At 48.5% G+C, this 17,076-nt stretch overlaps 1 protein-coding gene across 2 annotated transcripts in view; it reads left to right on the forward strand.

The window, feature by feature from the left end:
* Positions 1–8,344: 8,344 nt before the first annotated feature.
* Positions 8,345–17,076, forward strand: part of ZNF341 (zinc finger protein 341) — a 37,244-nt gene continuing 28,512 nt past the window's right edge. The window contains exons 1-3 of one of the 2 annotated variants that reach the window (XM_032462133.1): positions 8,345–8,470; positions 13,243–13,353; positions 15,112–15,308. In XM_032462133.1, coding sequence (XP_032318024.1) covers positions 8,440–8,470; positions 13,243–13,353; positions 15,112–15,308 — 339 coding nt within the window. In that variant the 5' untranslated portion in view covers positions 8,345–8,439. Of the gene's footprint in view, positions 8,471–13,242; positions 13,354–15,111; positions 15,309–17,076 lie in introns of those variants that run through there. The other variant, XM_032462134.1, reaches the window with a different exon arrangement.

A 17,076-nucleotide genomic window follows, 5' to 3' on the forward strand; every position in this document is an offset into this window, starting at 1 on the left:
GTGCACCAGTTTGGCAGCCATACAACCATAAACAGTTGTGCAATTATGGGTTTGGGCACACTGGGCAGTGGCCAGATTTCCTACAGAATGTTTTGTCCCCGAGTTGTAGATGCAGTCAGGAGCCATATGGGCCCACTTACATTAACTGACTTGGGGCTTACATCTGCAGAGTCTGGGGACCACCCAGGGTGGCCATTAAACTTGGTTAGATCTGAGAGACCTATCGGGCTGGCTACATGCTGGAGGGGGCCGGAACGCAGGCAGAGCCAGCAATCACTTGCTAGTTTTGGGCTAGCAGCATTAAGGAGGTGATGGACCTTGTTTATTAAGGAACTTAATTGGGGGGCCTGGTTATAGAGCATGGACCTAGGTTTATTTTTCTTTTCCCAACCCTTGCTAGGTCTATAGAAGGGCCCGAGCGTGTGGGCCAGGGATTTTTTCTGGGGAGTAGGTCCCTGTCAAATACAACTTGGCGAATGGGTCTCATTGGAACCCCTGTCATGGAAAGAGATATGTCAGCAACTACTTTTATAAGCAGAAGGGTTTGGGGTTTCATCATTTTAACAGGGAGGTATGGTTTCTATCACTGACTGATTATTAGCCTTTCTCTTGTAGAGAGAGAGAGTACAGCTCGTATTAGTTTCTGGCTTATGTTCCAATCCTGGGGTGCAGTGGCTATCAGTCCTATAACTAGTAATAAAGTAACAATACTCAATAATAATAAAATAAAGTAAGGGCAGCAGTTCTTTTTACATCTTGATTGGTGGTTCCTCAAGCTTCCGCCGTGCGTTGACTAGCCAGCTTCCGGGTGTGGCTAGAGCAAGGCTTGGTGTTCTCTGGCAGAAGAGGTGGGCATCTCTGGCTTCGATTTCAAGTGGCTCCTCGAGGTCCTGGTTGATTCACCTGATGTCATCATCTCGTGGTGGTGCTTCTCTTTACTCTGGTGTGATGAATCCACTGGACGATACCTGCAACTTTAAGAGCTGTTGAGATGGTTAGTTTAACTGCGTAGGGGCCCCGCCAAGTGGGTTCGAGGGGCTCCTTTCTCCAATCTTTATCCAGACCTGATCTCCCAGCTTATATGGGTGTAACATTGTTCCCAGTGAGACTGGGATCCTGTCAGTCACCCACCTATGGACTTTTCGCATAGTTTTTTCCGAGACCCTTCGTTTGTTTATGACGTTTTAAGCTTCCCACCTCTCAAACTTTTTCCTAGTATCAGGGGAGGGGGTTTCCCATATAGGATTTTAAAAGGGGAGAATCCCATCTTGGACCAAGGGGCATAGAGTATCCACTGGAGAGCCGTGGGCAGCGTCAGTCCAAGGTAGATTAGTTTCTCAACTGAGCTTTATCATCTCCTTTTTTAGGGTCTGGCCCGCGTGCTCTATCCTCCCTGAATGCCAGGGCCTGTAGGCTTCATGTAGATTCCAGCAGATGTTTACTGTTTTTGCCACTTCTTGTACTATTTTTGTTATAAATGCGGGTCCATTGTCTGACACTATGGTTAATGGCATCCCAAATCTGGGAATAACTTCTCTGAGTAAGGCTTTTGTTACTTTTCTTGTTTCCTCAGTCCATGTTGGGTATGCTTCTACCCATCCTGAAAAGGTGCAGATAAAAACCAGCAAGTAGTTGTATCCTCTGCTGGGCCCCATTTCTGCATAACCTATTTCCATATCTTTAAAAGGAGCCTGGCCATAGCACTGGATTTTTCTTGGTCCAGTTGACCCCCATTGTGCAGTATTCTGAGCACATATGAGGCAGCGCTCTGAGACTGAGGCACAGAGGGATGGAAGTTGAGGGGTCAGACAGTACCGTTCCAGCAGGGCCTCTAGGGCAGTCTTTTCCAGGTGGGTGAGCTCATGTTGAAGGACCACCTCATGGGCTAATCGTTCAGGTATATATATCCGTTTGTCAGGCCTCACCCACCATCCTTCCTTTCCATTGGATCCTCCTTTCTTGCCCAGGAGTTTTTCTCGTAGCTGTATGCTGGAGATGTTAGCAGCAGTTTGGGTTTGGCTGCTGGTTGAACTTTTGGGATGGCTCCAAGATCTCTGGTATGGCCTGATTCACTTGCCACTTTGTGTGTAGCTTGATCTGCTAGTTGGTTTTTCTGTTTATGGGGTCATTTTCCTTTATGGTGTCCTTTATAGTGGTTGATTGACACGTCTGTGGGCTCCCAAATTGCCTCACACTGTAGTACATGGGGGACTTGTCTGGCTTTTGCATCAAGGTGGTCGTAGACATGTTGGTTGGTTTCTTTGCCGTGGCTTATAACCCTTGTAGGAGGGCTCTCTGATATGTCCACAGAGCCTCCCGTTCTGCTTGGGAGTTAGAGTTCCATTCTGGTCTTGTGTCCGGGCCCATTCCTCCACATCAGTGGTTTCCTCTGGGACCTTCTCTTGTAGCCATTTTCTGGTTTCTGTTATGATCTGCTGTCTTTCTTCAGAATTGAAGAGTGTCAGGAGCAGCTGTTGAATGTCATCCCAAGTCAGCCGGTGGGTCTGGATGATGGACTGTAAGAGGTCAATCATGGCCTGGGGTTTTTCCGAATATGGTGGAGTGTGGTGTCGCCAGTTTAGGAGATCCGTTGTACTGAAAGGCTGGTAGTACAGGATGGAGTGGCTGGGCTGTACAGGGCCGCCATTGTAAACCTGTTGGGTCTCTTGGGTCTCCTGGAAAGGCATCCGGAGGGTGGCCATTGGCTGGGCGGCCTGCGGGGCTGAACGGCGTTTCCACTCCTTGGGCTCTCGGCTAAGAGCCCGGGGCCACCATTGCAGTACAGGCGGTGATGGACTGTCCGGTAGAGGCAGCTATGTTGGAGCTGCAGAAGCAGAAGAAACATTTGGCAGGTGTAGCATTGGCAGTTCTTCAGGGTTGCCCCAAAAGACTGGCCTCATTCTGTCTTTTTTATCTTTAATGTCGGGACCATGAGGATCTTATATTGTCCCTGTCTATTTGTGTAGACTTGGACCCACGGAGGCAAGGTTTGGGTGATTGTTAGCCAAGAATCAATATATGGGAATTGGTCGCGGTGCCCTGGGGGCGTGGTGATTATCCAGTGTATGGCCCTGCCAGCTGACAGGTCTAGTGTACCTTCCAGGGGCCATCCCACTCCAAAGGTGGGCCACTCTGACTCGCACAACGTGTGCAATTTCTGTGGTGTCAATTTAATTCTATAGTTTCCTGAGAAACCCTTTTTGAAATTTTTAATCATGTAGTCCAGAACTGTCAGCTTTGATTTTGAGGATCCCATTACTATTAGTTGACAGATTTTATGGTCTATAGGTGTGGGTCTGCTTCTGGCACTGAGGACTGTGACCCCAGAATCTTTGTTCCATTCCTTAGAACAGTGGAGTTCTCAAAAAGCTGGCTGCCTCACTGGGCCTAACATCTATCTGCTTGGCTGCAAGTGCTGCCAATGAGTTGGGGTTTCCACATTAGGCAGGTAACCCTGAGATTTCCTCAGACCTGGATAAGCTCTAGGGGTCGCTGTATAAAGACTTTTTATAGCCTGAATTGACAACATGAGGCCAAGATGGCTGGCTGGCGGCAGAATAAATGAACCAAAATAAGGGTGGGGGCCTCAAAAGAGAGTTCCAGCCAGCCCTGGGTTGGCTCCCCCTGGCTCAGGGTTTGTGGTCTTAATTTTAGACACAGAAGTATATTGAGGCTAATTAATCATAATAGGATATTCTGGGGGACTGGTGACAAGGTTGTGTCAACCTCTTTAACTTAGTCTCATCTTAGTCCCTAAGGGCACAGGGCTCGTTTACTTATAGGCTGTTCTATGTCCCTTTCCCTTCCTGTGTAGCCGTCCTGTGCCGGTGTTGCAAAGACAAAGGGAGGGTTTTCGCTGCGTCCTCCTGGCCGCTCCCCTCACGGGGTACGAAGGTGCCTCTTAGCTTTGGTTGGTCAGTATAAACCGCTGACTCCGATCAGGACCCCGAGGGGCCAATACCGCCATGAGCCATATGAGGTCACCACAGAACCGTGGGTTGGGACTCACTCGAACTCCGTAGCAGAATGCCGTGGAGCTACAAACTTGAACCTGATTGCATGCTTTTCAGGCCGCACGCACACATACAGATTATTTGCACATTCCCTATCACTGGGGTGTCCCTTATCTAAACTAATCTAACCTGATCTCCCCTTCCAGACTACTGTCAGGCAGGGAGCCTGGAGGAGGTGATCAGTCTCCTCTTCTGTCCACTTGGACAGAACCTGATTACCCTAACCTAACTATGAACGCTTCCCTGGGCTTCTACCTTATTCAGCCATGTTGCTTGGTGAGTTGGTCCGTCCCTCCAGTGAGCCCGGTTGGGGCACAGCTGCCCGGAGGACTGAATCACCTCCACAAAGAAGGAGCCGGAATTTTGTCAGGTGGTGGGCCTCCTCGTGCGCTTTCAGAGCTCCCGACCTCCAGGCGGTTGCTCGGCCATCCCGGTGGGTCAAGGGGCCAGCACGGTTGAAATCTCTTTGGGGTCTCCAGAAATGTTGCAGGAAAATGTGTTATAGCTTCGTGTTACAGCTCAGTTGTGACAGGAACCTGGATAGGGACAAGAAACCAAGCAGCACTTCAAGCGTTAGAGAACTCAGATTTATTACGCCACCAATCCTGCAACAGTTAACAGTTCTACCGCTGAACCCTTACAACAAGTTTACACAGGCCTTTTATAGGCTGCCAGTTTTACACTTTGCAACATCATATGCAAATAAAGTACAACAGAAGTTGACCAACCAGAAACAAGCTTTATAGAAATAGACCAATCAGGAGTAAGCTCCATGCAAATAAAGTACTACAAATGGACCAATCAGAAGTTAGGGAAGTGGACCAATCAGAAGTGAGACCAATAACCAATCAGGAGTGAAGGAAAGTGAGCTCAGGGAACCAATAGAATTCTAGGTGTAAGTTAGCCGCTTTGGAGGCAAAAAGTTAGATAAAGCCTCTGGGCCAGGGATCCCGACACTAGTGGGAAGAGAGCAGCGGCCTTGCCTAGGGGTCCTGCCAATCTTTCTATGGGGCTTCCCGCCTCACTATGACTTCATTTAACCTTAATTACCCCTTTAAAGATCCAATCTCCAAATACAGTCTGATATGTAGGGATTAGCATACAACACATGAATGTTGAGGGGACACAATTCACCCCATAACAACCGTCATGCTTTGCTGCCTCCTGTCAATACCAATGAACCTAACAAGATGTCAGGACCCAGTATTGCTTTGTGAGTCCTTAGTTTCTTCCCCTCAAGAGAGGAGTCTGGTTTAAGCTGCTCATAATTTCTCCCCTTCCCATAGAGAAGTAAATTTTTCTGGGGTGGCTGGAGAACTCGTTGTGGAGGGGGACACAGGAAGGTTCCAAACTTCCCCTCCTCCCTGCTTGGCTCCACGCCTGGAATTACTACATTATTTACCCCAGGAGTCTCTAACCTGTGATTGGATTCAGTTTAATGCCAACCTGCTGACCCTAAGGGAATATGACACAGGACTGATGGATTTTGGTGGAGAAAGAGACGGAGGTAAGTGGAAAGTTCAGAGAAGGGGGTAGCCTGACTGGTGAGCCTACTGGAGGTAGGATTCTCTATCCCTGAAAGCTCATTCAGTTGTTCCACCAGTCAGTAGTCAGTTAACAACACTTCCCAGGTTGCCTCTGTGCTGAACTCTGAGGTCCAACCAAAAGGGATGAAAAACATCTCTTGCTCAGAGGGCTCCCTCTTGAGGGGGAAGAGATAAGGGGAACTTCCAACAGCGTTTTAGTAAGAGAACAGAATGTGCAAAGGCCTGAAGAACAAATAAAAATCAACATGTGTATATGCACCTGGATGTATCTGAATACAGCTCTTCCTTTTGTCCAGATAAACCCATCATAAGTTAAAAATATCAAGTCAAAAATGCATTTAATACACCTAACCTACTGAACATCACAGCTTAGCCTAGCCTACCTTAAACATGCTCAGAACACTTACATTAGTCTCCAGTTGGACAAAATCATCTAACACAAAGCCTGTTTTATGATAAAGTGTTGAATGTCTCACGTAATGTATTGAATATGGCAATGAAAGTGAAAAGCAAAATGGTTGTCTGGGTACAGAGTGGTTTTAAGTGTACTGGTTGTTTATCCTTGTGATTGCACGGTTGACCGGGGGCTGCCCAAATACCATGACAGAGAAGAAAAGATCGAAATCCAAAGTTCAAACTGTTTCTACCTAATGAGTATCACTTTCACAACCACTGTAAAACTGAAAAATTGTAAGTTGAATCATTGCAGGTCAGGGACCATCTGTACCTGAAAAGCTTCCAAGGTCTGTGTTGGTGGAATCTTTTCATCCATCACCCTCAGAATAAAACTGAGACCCTCACTGTGTCCCTTTCCACCTCTCCATCCTCATCCTGTATCCATATCTCACTTATTATCCTCAGTTGCCACTTTACAGTCTTCAGCTTCCTTTATTTTGACCTCAGAGACTTTGCACTTGCCTAAGATAATAAAGCTAATAAGCTTTGCCTTTTTGTCCCCTTTTCTCCACCTGACTCTATCTGACTCTAGACGCTACGTCACCAGCACCTAGAACAGTTTCCAGCACACAATAGGTCCTCAGTACATATTTCTAAGTTAATTAAATGAATGTGTATGTATTAATACATTACTTAAATAATAAAAAATGAATAAAAGAACAGTTATATCGAGAAACTCTTGCCGGGGAGATAATGAGATTCTGGAACCATTGGATCAAGGGGGATGTTAAAGGAAAAACAGGGAGGAGGGAACCCTGGTCTTACTCCTGCCAGAGAGGCAACAGGAAGGGGGGTTTAGAACTTGATGTGGGCCCTGGGTCTCCAAGGTTCCCAGTAAAGGGGGCAGGGCATGGAGTGTGGCAGATGAGCAGGTTCTCTGTGGTGGACTTTTGCTCAGAGCTAGCTGTGCCAGGGGAAAGAGGAAATGGAAGACTATTGATGGAGGGGAAAAGGAGTGGTGTTCAGGGCAGGATGGAAAGTTTATGGTAGAAATGGGCCTTTGGGCAGAGGGTCTTTGAGGCTATTTATCAGGAACAGTGGCTAGCTGTGTTCTACAAGGGTCGTAGTACTTTGAACAGAAATTTTTAAATTTTAGGAGTCATATATTTAATGAATATAAGAAAAAGAAAATTGTAATTTTTGTGATTATTGCTTTGGATGAGGCTAAAAGAAGTATTAAAAAAAAAAAACCAACAACAATGAGTATTTAGAGTCAAGTTCATGCTAGTCCAGGTGTAGGAGGACATGGCCATACTCATGGGAGAGATCATGATTGGTGGCACTTCCATGGTTCCCCTCCCCCTCCCACTTACTTCCTAACTCTTCCTCGTGGCCAAGTGTACTTCCTTGAAAATTACATTACACCTTGTAATTAAATAATTTTTAAGATTTAATGTCTGTGTGCTCCCCCTACCCCTAACTCCATGGCAAAGGACCACCGCATTCCTGGAGCTATTACAGGACTCGGTACATAGTAAGCCCTTAATGAGAGGCCAATGGAACATAAAGGAAGATTAGAGAGGGGTCTGTGTGTGATGAGGGATCCAAATGAGGGGCAGGAGGATCCCTGGAGACCTGGGTGGGCTTTCTGTGAGGCTGAGCTGGGGGTTGCTGAGGTGGGTATTGGGGGTTATGTAACAGAATTGGGGTCCCAGAGAGGCAGGGATGGAGGTCTGTTGTGAAGTGGAAATGGAAGTTCCTAATAGGTGAAAATAAGGGCTTCTGTAACAGCCAGGGGGAATCTCTGAGATGGTGAGGGATTAAGACCAGGCAGAGACAGTAGTCATGTGAGGAGAGGAGGGTGGCTCCTAATAGGCAAAGATGGGAGGTCACTCTGGGAAGGGGGAATGAGAAGTCTTTAACAAGGGATGGCAATCAGTGGTGCAATTAGGGCAGGGTTCCTGTATCCCATGAAGTTGGGAGTCCTTGTGACTAAGTTGGGTGGTCCCAGTGAGATGGGAATGGGGGTTGGTGTTGCAAAGGTGGGGATACTGTGTACAGCGGAAATATTCGGTCTGTCTTTCAGAGTTGGCGGGTCTCATGCAGTCGGACGGGGGTCTGTGTCCTGTGTCACAGATTTGGGGGTCAGTTCCGGTGTCATGTGGCTGGAGGTCCGGGTAACATGGTCGGGAGATCCGTGTGTGCGGCGGGTATGTAGTCTGTGTGCAGTTAGGGGTTCAAGTGAGGCGGGGATGGGAGTCCACACGTGCGGGTGATTGGGTCATCGAAGCGTGGCTGGAGGAACCCCGGGAGGCTGGGGGGTCCCGCGAGCCATTATTGGGTTTCCAGGATGCAGGGCGGGGGGCGGGGGGTGCTCGGCGGCCGCTCCCAGGCGCCCCCTGGCGGCCCCGACCCCGCCGCCGCGGCTCCCACAATGCTCGCGTAGCCCAGCTTCGGGCTCCCGTGGCGGCGGCGTCTCCAAGATGGCGCAAACGATCTTCGAGGCCCTGGAGGGTGAGCGGCGGCGGGGCCGGGGGAGGTGGCTGTTCCGCGTTGCGCCCCCTCCCGCCGCGTCCTCGCGCCGCCCGGCCCAGGGCGCGTGGCGGCCGTGGGGCGGAGGGCGCCGGGGCCGGAACAGCCGCGGGGCGGGAGGGGCACGGGCGGGAACAGCCGCGGGAGCCGAGGCCCGGCGCGGGTAGGGGGCAACTGGGCAGGAACAGCAACAGAGTTGAGGCTTACTGGCGCGCGGGGGGTGGAGGGGTTCTCCGAACCGGAACAGCCGCGGGAGCCGAGGCCCGGCGGGGGGGACAACGGGACAGGAACAGCGGGGTAGAGAAGGCCCCGGGGGGGAGCACTGGGCCCGGAACAGCCGGGGAGCCCTGTCGCAGCGGGGAGAGGGGCCCCGGACCGGAACAGCTGCAGCCTCAAGAGCCTCGGGCTGGGGCGGGAGGGGTTTCCTGTAGGGAACAGCCTGGGCAGGCGAGGCCGGGAACAGCGAGGTGAGGCAGGTTGCTCTGCGAACGCGAGGCCTGGGAAGGGCTTGGCAGCCGGAGCCCCGGAACCAGATATCCTGACCACAAAGAACTTGTTTTGTGCACCAGCTGTGTGCCTCGTGCTGTGACATAGTGCCTCAAATTCAGACCAGGAAAGGATTGGCACCGCCTTTGTGCAAGGCCAGGACTTAGTGCTGATGGGCCCAAACTAGCAAACACTGGGTGCCTGCTTTGTGCAGAGTTTTATAAACTGAGACCAAGAAAGGATGGATACTGGTGGTGTGCCTGGCCGGGATGCCCTGTTATCAGACCTAAACCAGCACATTCTGGGCACAGACTGTCCCATGCTCCACAAAATCCTAGGATGTGAATGGTCCTCAGGCTCTGAGAATTATAAGCTTTGGAGACAGGCAAACACTGAGACTCCAGGTGCACCTGCTAGAAGTTGGAGAGGAAGCCTCAGCCAGTTCAGGGCCATGGCACAGAGTTGATGTTGGGGGATACAGCCCCAAGAATGTTCTTGGGAGAATGAGATAAGATGAGTATACACATAATTAGAGGGCAGACTGAAAGAAGGTCAGTCCAGTGGTATGTGGCTGAGTCTTTGAGTCCTACAAACTTCCCAAGAGGTCTCCACCCTGTGTCTTAACTTCTTGGACAATCAGAGTTCTCACCATGAAATGTGTAATCCTCCCTGTATCTGGAAAGACTGAGTTTCAGGAATACTCACTGGTGAGGGACAGATGGAAATTACAGAATAAGCAATTATAGAATTATAGAAAAGGGAAAATTATAGAACAGTAAAAGAAGAGAACCTCAGCTGGTGTTCAGTGCCGTGATGGATGATGGAATTGGAGGGCCAGGGTCAGTGGTGGCTCACTCTGGGAGGCCAATAAGATGGGATGAAGCTTACTTTCCCCCTGGATACATGGACTTCTTCAGTGTTTGAATTTTCACTACAAGAATGTATTTGCAGGGGGTGGGTATAGCTCAGTGGTAGGGTGCATGCCTAGCATGCACGAGGTCCTGGGTTCAATCCGCAGTACCCCATTAAAAAAAAAGAGTTCATGTATTGAGTGATGAAGTCGAAGGAAAAATCTGTTCCTAGAACAGTGTGATGCATGCTGGGCTAGGGGAAGGGCAGTAGGGCTGTGGGGCTCCAGAGATGACCCTGGCAAGGGGAAATGCATTTGCAAAGCCCTGCAGGGCTAGAGGTCTAGGATTCACCAAAGTTTATGTGAGCAACTAGAGATGAGGCTTCTGAACTTTATCTTGGCATCAGTGTAGAACTAAGAAAGTATTTTCAGCAGGGAGTCAGCACAAACTAATGTATGTTTTATAAAGTTCACCCTGGCTGCTCTGAGAACAGATGGGAGGAGCCAGAGTGGCAGCAGGGGAGATGAGACCCCTGCGGTTGTCCTGCTGAGAGCTGATGATGGCCTGGGCTCTGGGGACAGCTGTGGGAGATGGAGAGAAAGTGGGTCTGAGAGATATTTGGGAGGCAGACTTGCTGAAGGACTAGAAATGAGGGGTGGGAAGGGAGATCAGTTGAGGGAAGAATCAAGGGGTGCCCTGGGGGCTTTGGGTGGATGGACAGTGGTACCCTGTTCTTATTGATGAGGATTTCTAGAAAAGGAACTAACTTAGGGGTGGGGAATGACCCATTCAGTTCGAGGTCAGTTTTGAATAGGCAGCATTTTTTTTAAAGACTTAATTTTTTACAAGCAGTTTCAGGTTTACAAAGTTGAGAGGCATTTACAGAGATTTCCTATATACCCCCGATCCTATACATTCATAACCTCTCCTTTAATCAACATAACTCACCAGAGTGGTACATTTGTTACCAAGGATGAACCTACATTGACACATTGTGATCACTCAAATTCCACAGTTTACTTTAAGGTTTTCTCTTGGTGTTGTACATTCTATGAGACAAATGTGTAATGACATACATGCATCATTATGATATTATCATAGAGTGTTTTCACTGCCCTAAACATCCTCTGTGCTCTGTCTATTCATTCTTCCCCGCAACCGTTGGCAACCACTGATCTTTTTATTGTCTCAGTAGTTTTGACAGGCAGTATTTTTTTTTAATTAGATTTCTTTTTCTGACGTAATACTTTTCTTCTCTGTAGATTCACATGCAGTTGTAAGAAATAATCAGAGAGATTCCATTAACCCTTTATGTAATTTCCCCCAGTGTAACATCTTATTAAACTATCCTGTAACCTCACAACCAGTTGACTACAGAATTGTTCCATCACTACAAGATGTTGTCCTTTTTATAACCACACCCACCTCCCTCTCCTGGTCTCCAACCCTGATGTCTGGCAACCACACTAATCTGACCTTTGTTTCTAAGATATTATCATTTCAAGAGTGTCATGTAGTTGGAATCATGTAGTATACAGTCTTTGAGATGGGCTTTTTTCACTTAGTGTAATTCCCTGGAGATTCATCCAAGCGTTTGCTTATATCAATAGTTGGCTCCTTTTTATTGCTGAGCAGTACTCCATGGTACAGGTGCACCACATTTTGTTTAACTGTTCACCCACTGAAGGACATGAGTATTTCCTGTTTTTTACTATTATGAATAAAATTGCTACAGATTTGCACACAGATGCTAACTTACAATTTTGTGTAATATGATAGACAAATCTACTGACACATTCAGGGAAGCATGAACCCCAGGTTTGAAACTCCAGATATGAGGAAGAACTAGATGAGGGTGAGTGAGGATTCTTGGGGAGAGTGTAAGAGGGAAAGGAGAAAGAGACAGACAGAAGGAACCCTTCAAAATAGAAACATTTAGGGGGTGGACTGCAGAGGAGAGTAAAGAAGGCTGGGAAGGAGGAGCAGAAAAGCGGGAGAAGACCCAGGAAGGATGGCGCCTTGGAGCCTAGAGAAGGGAGTGTTTCAAGGAGTATCTGATGTTGCCAGGTGGTCTTTGGTGGTTCTGGTGGAATGGTGGGGGCTTAAGCCTCACTGGAGTGAGTGGAGGAGGACTGGAGTGTGGGCAGAGGCGATGGAGGGTGTAGACATGTCTCTTGGGATGCTTGTTGAAGGGAGGAGAGACGGGAACATAGATTCAAAGGAGGATGTGCTGGAGAGACCCGGGGGTGTGTAGCCACTGATGGGAAGGAGAGTTGTGGGCATAGTGTGAGAGGGGCCCGTCAGTGGAGAGAGGCTTCTGAAGGAGCAGGAGTGGCTGGAGAGAAGGGCTGGCCTCAAAGGCCCCTGTGTTGTGACAGGGGAAAGGATGGATTCAGTCTGGCTGCAGGAGCTAAGGGTTCTGATTGCACTTCAGTTAGAAGCTGGGGCAGGTGACAGCTGAGAGGCTGACTGTGGGGAAAGAGAGAATGAGGCACCCTCTGAGTTACTTGGGAGGGAGGCAGTGTGCCTTGCCGGCCACTTACATGTGAAGAGTCCTGTCCTCCACCTGGTGACTCGGCTGGGCGGTTTACTACTGTGAACTTTAACAGTGACAACTGATTGTAAAACACAGATGTAGTCAGCTTCTCAAGAGCCCCCTGACCACAAATCCAGATTATGCACTTTTTTGAGGAACTGAAAAAACAAGCACATACCAGAAAACAAGGGAAGCAAGGATGCCGGAGTACAAATAGATTTGTGGGATTTGTGGGGTGTGTATGGGAGAGACTCAGTAACATGATGTCCAGAGGGGGCTGTTTCACTTTGGATTAGATTTGGCCATGAGTAAGAGAGAAGCCCAGCCCAGCAGTGGCTTAAACAGGCTAGAAGTTTATTTCTCTTGCACGGGAGTCCAGAGAAAGTTAGTCCAGAGCTGTGACAGTGGCTGTGTTCTACAAGGTCTTCAGAGGCCTGGGATCTTTCCAGTTTTTCACCCTGCAGTGCCTCGGGTATGGCCCTTGTCCTCATGATCTGGGATGGTGACTAGAGTTCCCGCCATCGTCTTCCTGTTCTAGGAAGCAGGAGGGAGGACAGGACAAAGAAGGGGGTCCCATAGCAGCAGCTTTTAAGAAGACTTCCTAGAGACTGCCATAGAACACTTTTACTTACATCTCATTGACCAGAACTTAGACATTCTCTAGCTGCAAGAGTGGCTGGGAAGTGTAGTCTTTATTCTGAGGCCATGTTTCCAGCCAGAAACCTTGGGTTCTATTGCAGTAGAATTAGGGAGAGAATGTATATCAGGGCACAGGCAGTGATTTTTGCCATGGGGGCCTTGCAGTGGGGCTGGCTTGTAAGGATGAAGTCAGAGCAGGATGCTGGGCCCACCTTCTAAAAAGGCTACTTTTCTTTCTTCAGGAATGGACAATCAGACTGTCCTGGCTGTCCAGTCATTGTTGGATGGCCAAGGAGCAGTCCCTGATCCAACAGGCCAGAGTGTCAATGCACCACCTGCCATCCAGCCACTGGGTGAGTATCTGCTCAGGTCCACCAGTGGGAAGGGTACGTGGCTTCCCATGAAAAACAGGTGGGGCTACTGGGGGGGGGTGTGTGGGAATGAATTGCCCACTGTGGTCCCCAGGGTGTCCTCTGGTGTCTGAGCCCTCTCACCTTCCTCCCAGCCTGGGTCTTCAGGCTCATGCCTTTCTGTGCTTAGCTCTGAGGACACTCTTTCTCCATCACTTCATGAATGTGGGGACCATGGCAGAGAATGACTGGGAGCCCTGATGCTTACTGTTGCTTGTACCTTTGACCCGAAGTCATGTCTCAGCCTCCCCTCTGTGGAAAGAACGGCCTGAGCATGAATCTCTCCAATTTATAGGACAGATCTTTGATATACAGTGAGGACAAGAAATTTCTCTTAGAACCTGTGTGAGTCTGTGTGTTCATTTATTCATTCCACAAAGGTTTTCAAGTACTTGGGAGCCATGCTGGGGACAGAGAGATACACACTGGGGGTTGAATCCTTATTCCTGTAGTTTCTGGCTCTGTGACCTTGGGCAAGTGAATTAATTTCTCTGTGCCCCGATTTTCACATCTATAAAATTGAGGAAATAGTCTTACCTCATAGGAATCTCGTGAGGATACTTGGGATTTGGTTTTAGCTGTTATAAACAAGAAATGCAAATTTCTTGTCGTTTGTACAAGATTAATTTCTTTCTCTGTTGCATGAAGTCCTGATGGGCATTTGGGGTGGCTGTGGTGAGATGCAGGCCCCTTCTTTCCTGTGGCTTTATTGTCCTCAGCATGCAGTCCAGGATGGCTGCCCCAGCCTCCCACTTTCATTTCCACAATCCAGCCAACATGGAGGCAAGAAGGGAGTGGAAGTCATACCCCTTCTCTTTAAGAGGCAGTTGCATAGACAGTATACATATGCTGTTGTCTGTTGGTTGGAACCCAGTCACATGACATGTATAGCTGCAAAGAAGGCTGAGGAATATATAGTCTTTAACTAGACAGCCATGTTTCCCACTACAATTCACATTACTGTCTAAGAAGGAAGAGTGAATATTGAATAACAAGAGACGTTTCTGCCACAACATATCAAGTGCTTGGCACAGTGCGTGGCCTGTGGTAGGCCTTCAGTGATGGATAGTATTCACTGTAGCTAATCATTCATTTAGTTTTTCATTCATTGAACAAATATCCACTGAGGGCCTCCTATGTGCCCAGGAAATATTACAGTTATGGTAGTAAGTAGGATATTTCATTCCCTGAGAGACTCACAGTCTGGTGGTGATAGGAGAGGCTTGCCCAGAGGAAGGAACTGTGTCCACTGCTTTTGGAGGGCTTCCTGGAGGAGATGACATCCGAGCTGAGCCTTGCAGAATGAGTTGCTCTGAAAGAGACAGCTTGACAGGGGAAATGGAGGATGCAAAGGCACAGAGGAGTGTGATCATGCAGCCCATTTGGGGACTAGTGAATAAATTAAGGCAGCGTAAAGATTCTGAATGTCTCATCTTTGAAGCAAACCCACTTCACTGTTTCCTAATTTCTAATTTTTTGATACCTGAGTGAATTTGGCTGGATATTCCCGCGAGTGCCAGAATATCCAGCCAAAGAAAGCTCCTAGGAAGCACCAAGTTGATGCTTGACACTCCCACATTAAGTCATGCAATGCCCTTAGTTTCCATTCTTAAGATCCCGTTTCTCACTGTGATGCCCCTCCTTTATTCTTGCTTTTTTTTGTGATTTCCCTCTCTGCTCCTCTGCGGGTGTGATCCCTAGATGACGAGGATGTCTTTCTCTGCGGGAAGTGTAAGAAGCAGTTCAACTCGCTGCCGGCGTTTATGACCCACAAGCGGGAGCAGTGCCAGGGGAGTGCCCTGCCCCTGGCCACAGTCTCACTGGCCACCAACAGCATCTACACGCCCTCGGCAGCACCCACAGCAGTCCAGCAGGCCCCACCTCCTGCCAATCGCCAGGTAGTCATTCATTCGTTTGTTCATTCATCTGTTCAAGTCTTTTTGGGCACCACTGTGTGTCAGGCACTGTGTGGGCACTCGGGAGTACAGTAGTGAACAAACAGACCAGGTCACTACCCTCGTGGAGTTGGGTGAGATGGCTAGTACCCAAACAAATGTGTAGAGATGTACTGTTTTCAGGATAAATGCAGAGGGATAGGGGATGCCAAGACAGGGATGAGAGATTTTGCCCTTTTCTGTATGGTGCTTTGTGAAGGGGTAACATGGGAGCAGAGACCTAGGGAGGTGAGGGAATGCATCATGCAGCTAATTTGGGGAAGAGTGTTCCAGGAGGTGGGATCAGCCGGTGCAAAGGCCCTGATGTAAGAGTGTGCTGGGTTTATTCCAGAAACAGCAAGGAGGTGAGAGTAACTGGAACTGAGTGATTGAGGAGGAGGGCGGGAAGTGATAAGATCAGAGGTAATAGGGAGATCCTGGCAGATCATGTGGGCCTGGTGGGCTTTTATTCTGAGTGAGATGAGAACTACTGGGGGGTTCTAAGGAGAAGAAGGACATAGTCTGACTTACACTTGAACTAGGTCACTCTAGCTGCTGTACAGATAATAGATTTTGGTGACAATCAAGAGAGAGATCCAGGAGACCCATTAGGGGGCTGTTGTACAAATCCAGGCGGTGGGTGGTGGTGGCTTGTCCAGGAGAATGACAGTGGAGGTGGAGAGAAGGGATGAGACTTTGGAAAAATTTTGAAGGTGGAGCTGACAGAGCTTGTGGATACACTGGATGTGGGGTATGAGATTAAAAGGAGTCAAGGGTGACCTGAGTTGGAGTTGCCTTGGACTGAAGTGGAGAAAACAATGAGGAGGTTTTGGGAAGTGTTCAGCTGGTCATGTTGGATTTGAGACGCCCATTCAACCTTCAAGTGGAGGCAGTGAAGATGCAGACAGGTATACAGGTCTGGAGATCAGGAGAAAGGGCCAGGCTGGGGGGATCTGGAGAAGCTTCTGGAGTCCTCAGTCAGGAACACAGTTCTGGAGCAAAGATACCCTGGGTGGGGAAGCTCAGAGGGATTAAAGAATCTGCATAAAGGAGGCTGGGCATGTCCCAGGATGCCAGGTCACGGGGTCAGACTTCCCTCTAGGTTTCTCTTATTACTCTAAGACATTATTTTCATCCGTTGTATAGACATAATTCCTAACATCAAATTAAAAGTGTTCACCCAGATCCATAGGACATGGACACTGAAACTTTCCAAGTTGCCACAGACATCTTCTAACAGAATATAGTCATGTTTCTTACTCCTTGTTTATGAGTTTTGTTAGTGGAAAATGTTTCCTCTTTCCCTTTATTTTCAATAAGAAAGAGGGACATTCCTCCAGTCCTGGGCAAGGAAAAAACTTCAGAACACAATCAGCTGGTTATGGGCAAACACAGATCCCTCTAAGACCTAAGTGAGTTGGATGGACATGGAAATGATTTCCCATTTTTCATCTCAGTGCAGTGCACGGGACATTGTAAAAACACACATCAGACGGGATCTACCCTACCTTTTCTGGCCTTGACATGGGGCATGTCACTCTAACCTGCCTGGGCTGTCCTTGCTTAGTTGAGGGCAAGGACGTCCTATTTGAACAGGGACTCTGGGTTCAGGGGCCCGGTTCCTGCTTTCCCCAGAGGTCCTACAGACAGCCAATTTAGAAAGATGTCAGTAAAGAAAGATAACAAATAAACAAAACACAACACCCTTTACATCACCTAAGAGGAATGGTCA

The sequence above is a fragment of the Camelus ferus genome, chromosome 19 (assembly GCF_009834535.1).
Source record: "Camelus ferus isolate YT-003-E chromosome 19, BCGSAC_Cfer_1.0, whole genome shotgun sequence".
Lineage (NCBI taxonomy): Eukaryota > Metazoa > Chordata > Mammalia > Artiodactyla > Camelidae > Camelus > Camelus ferus.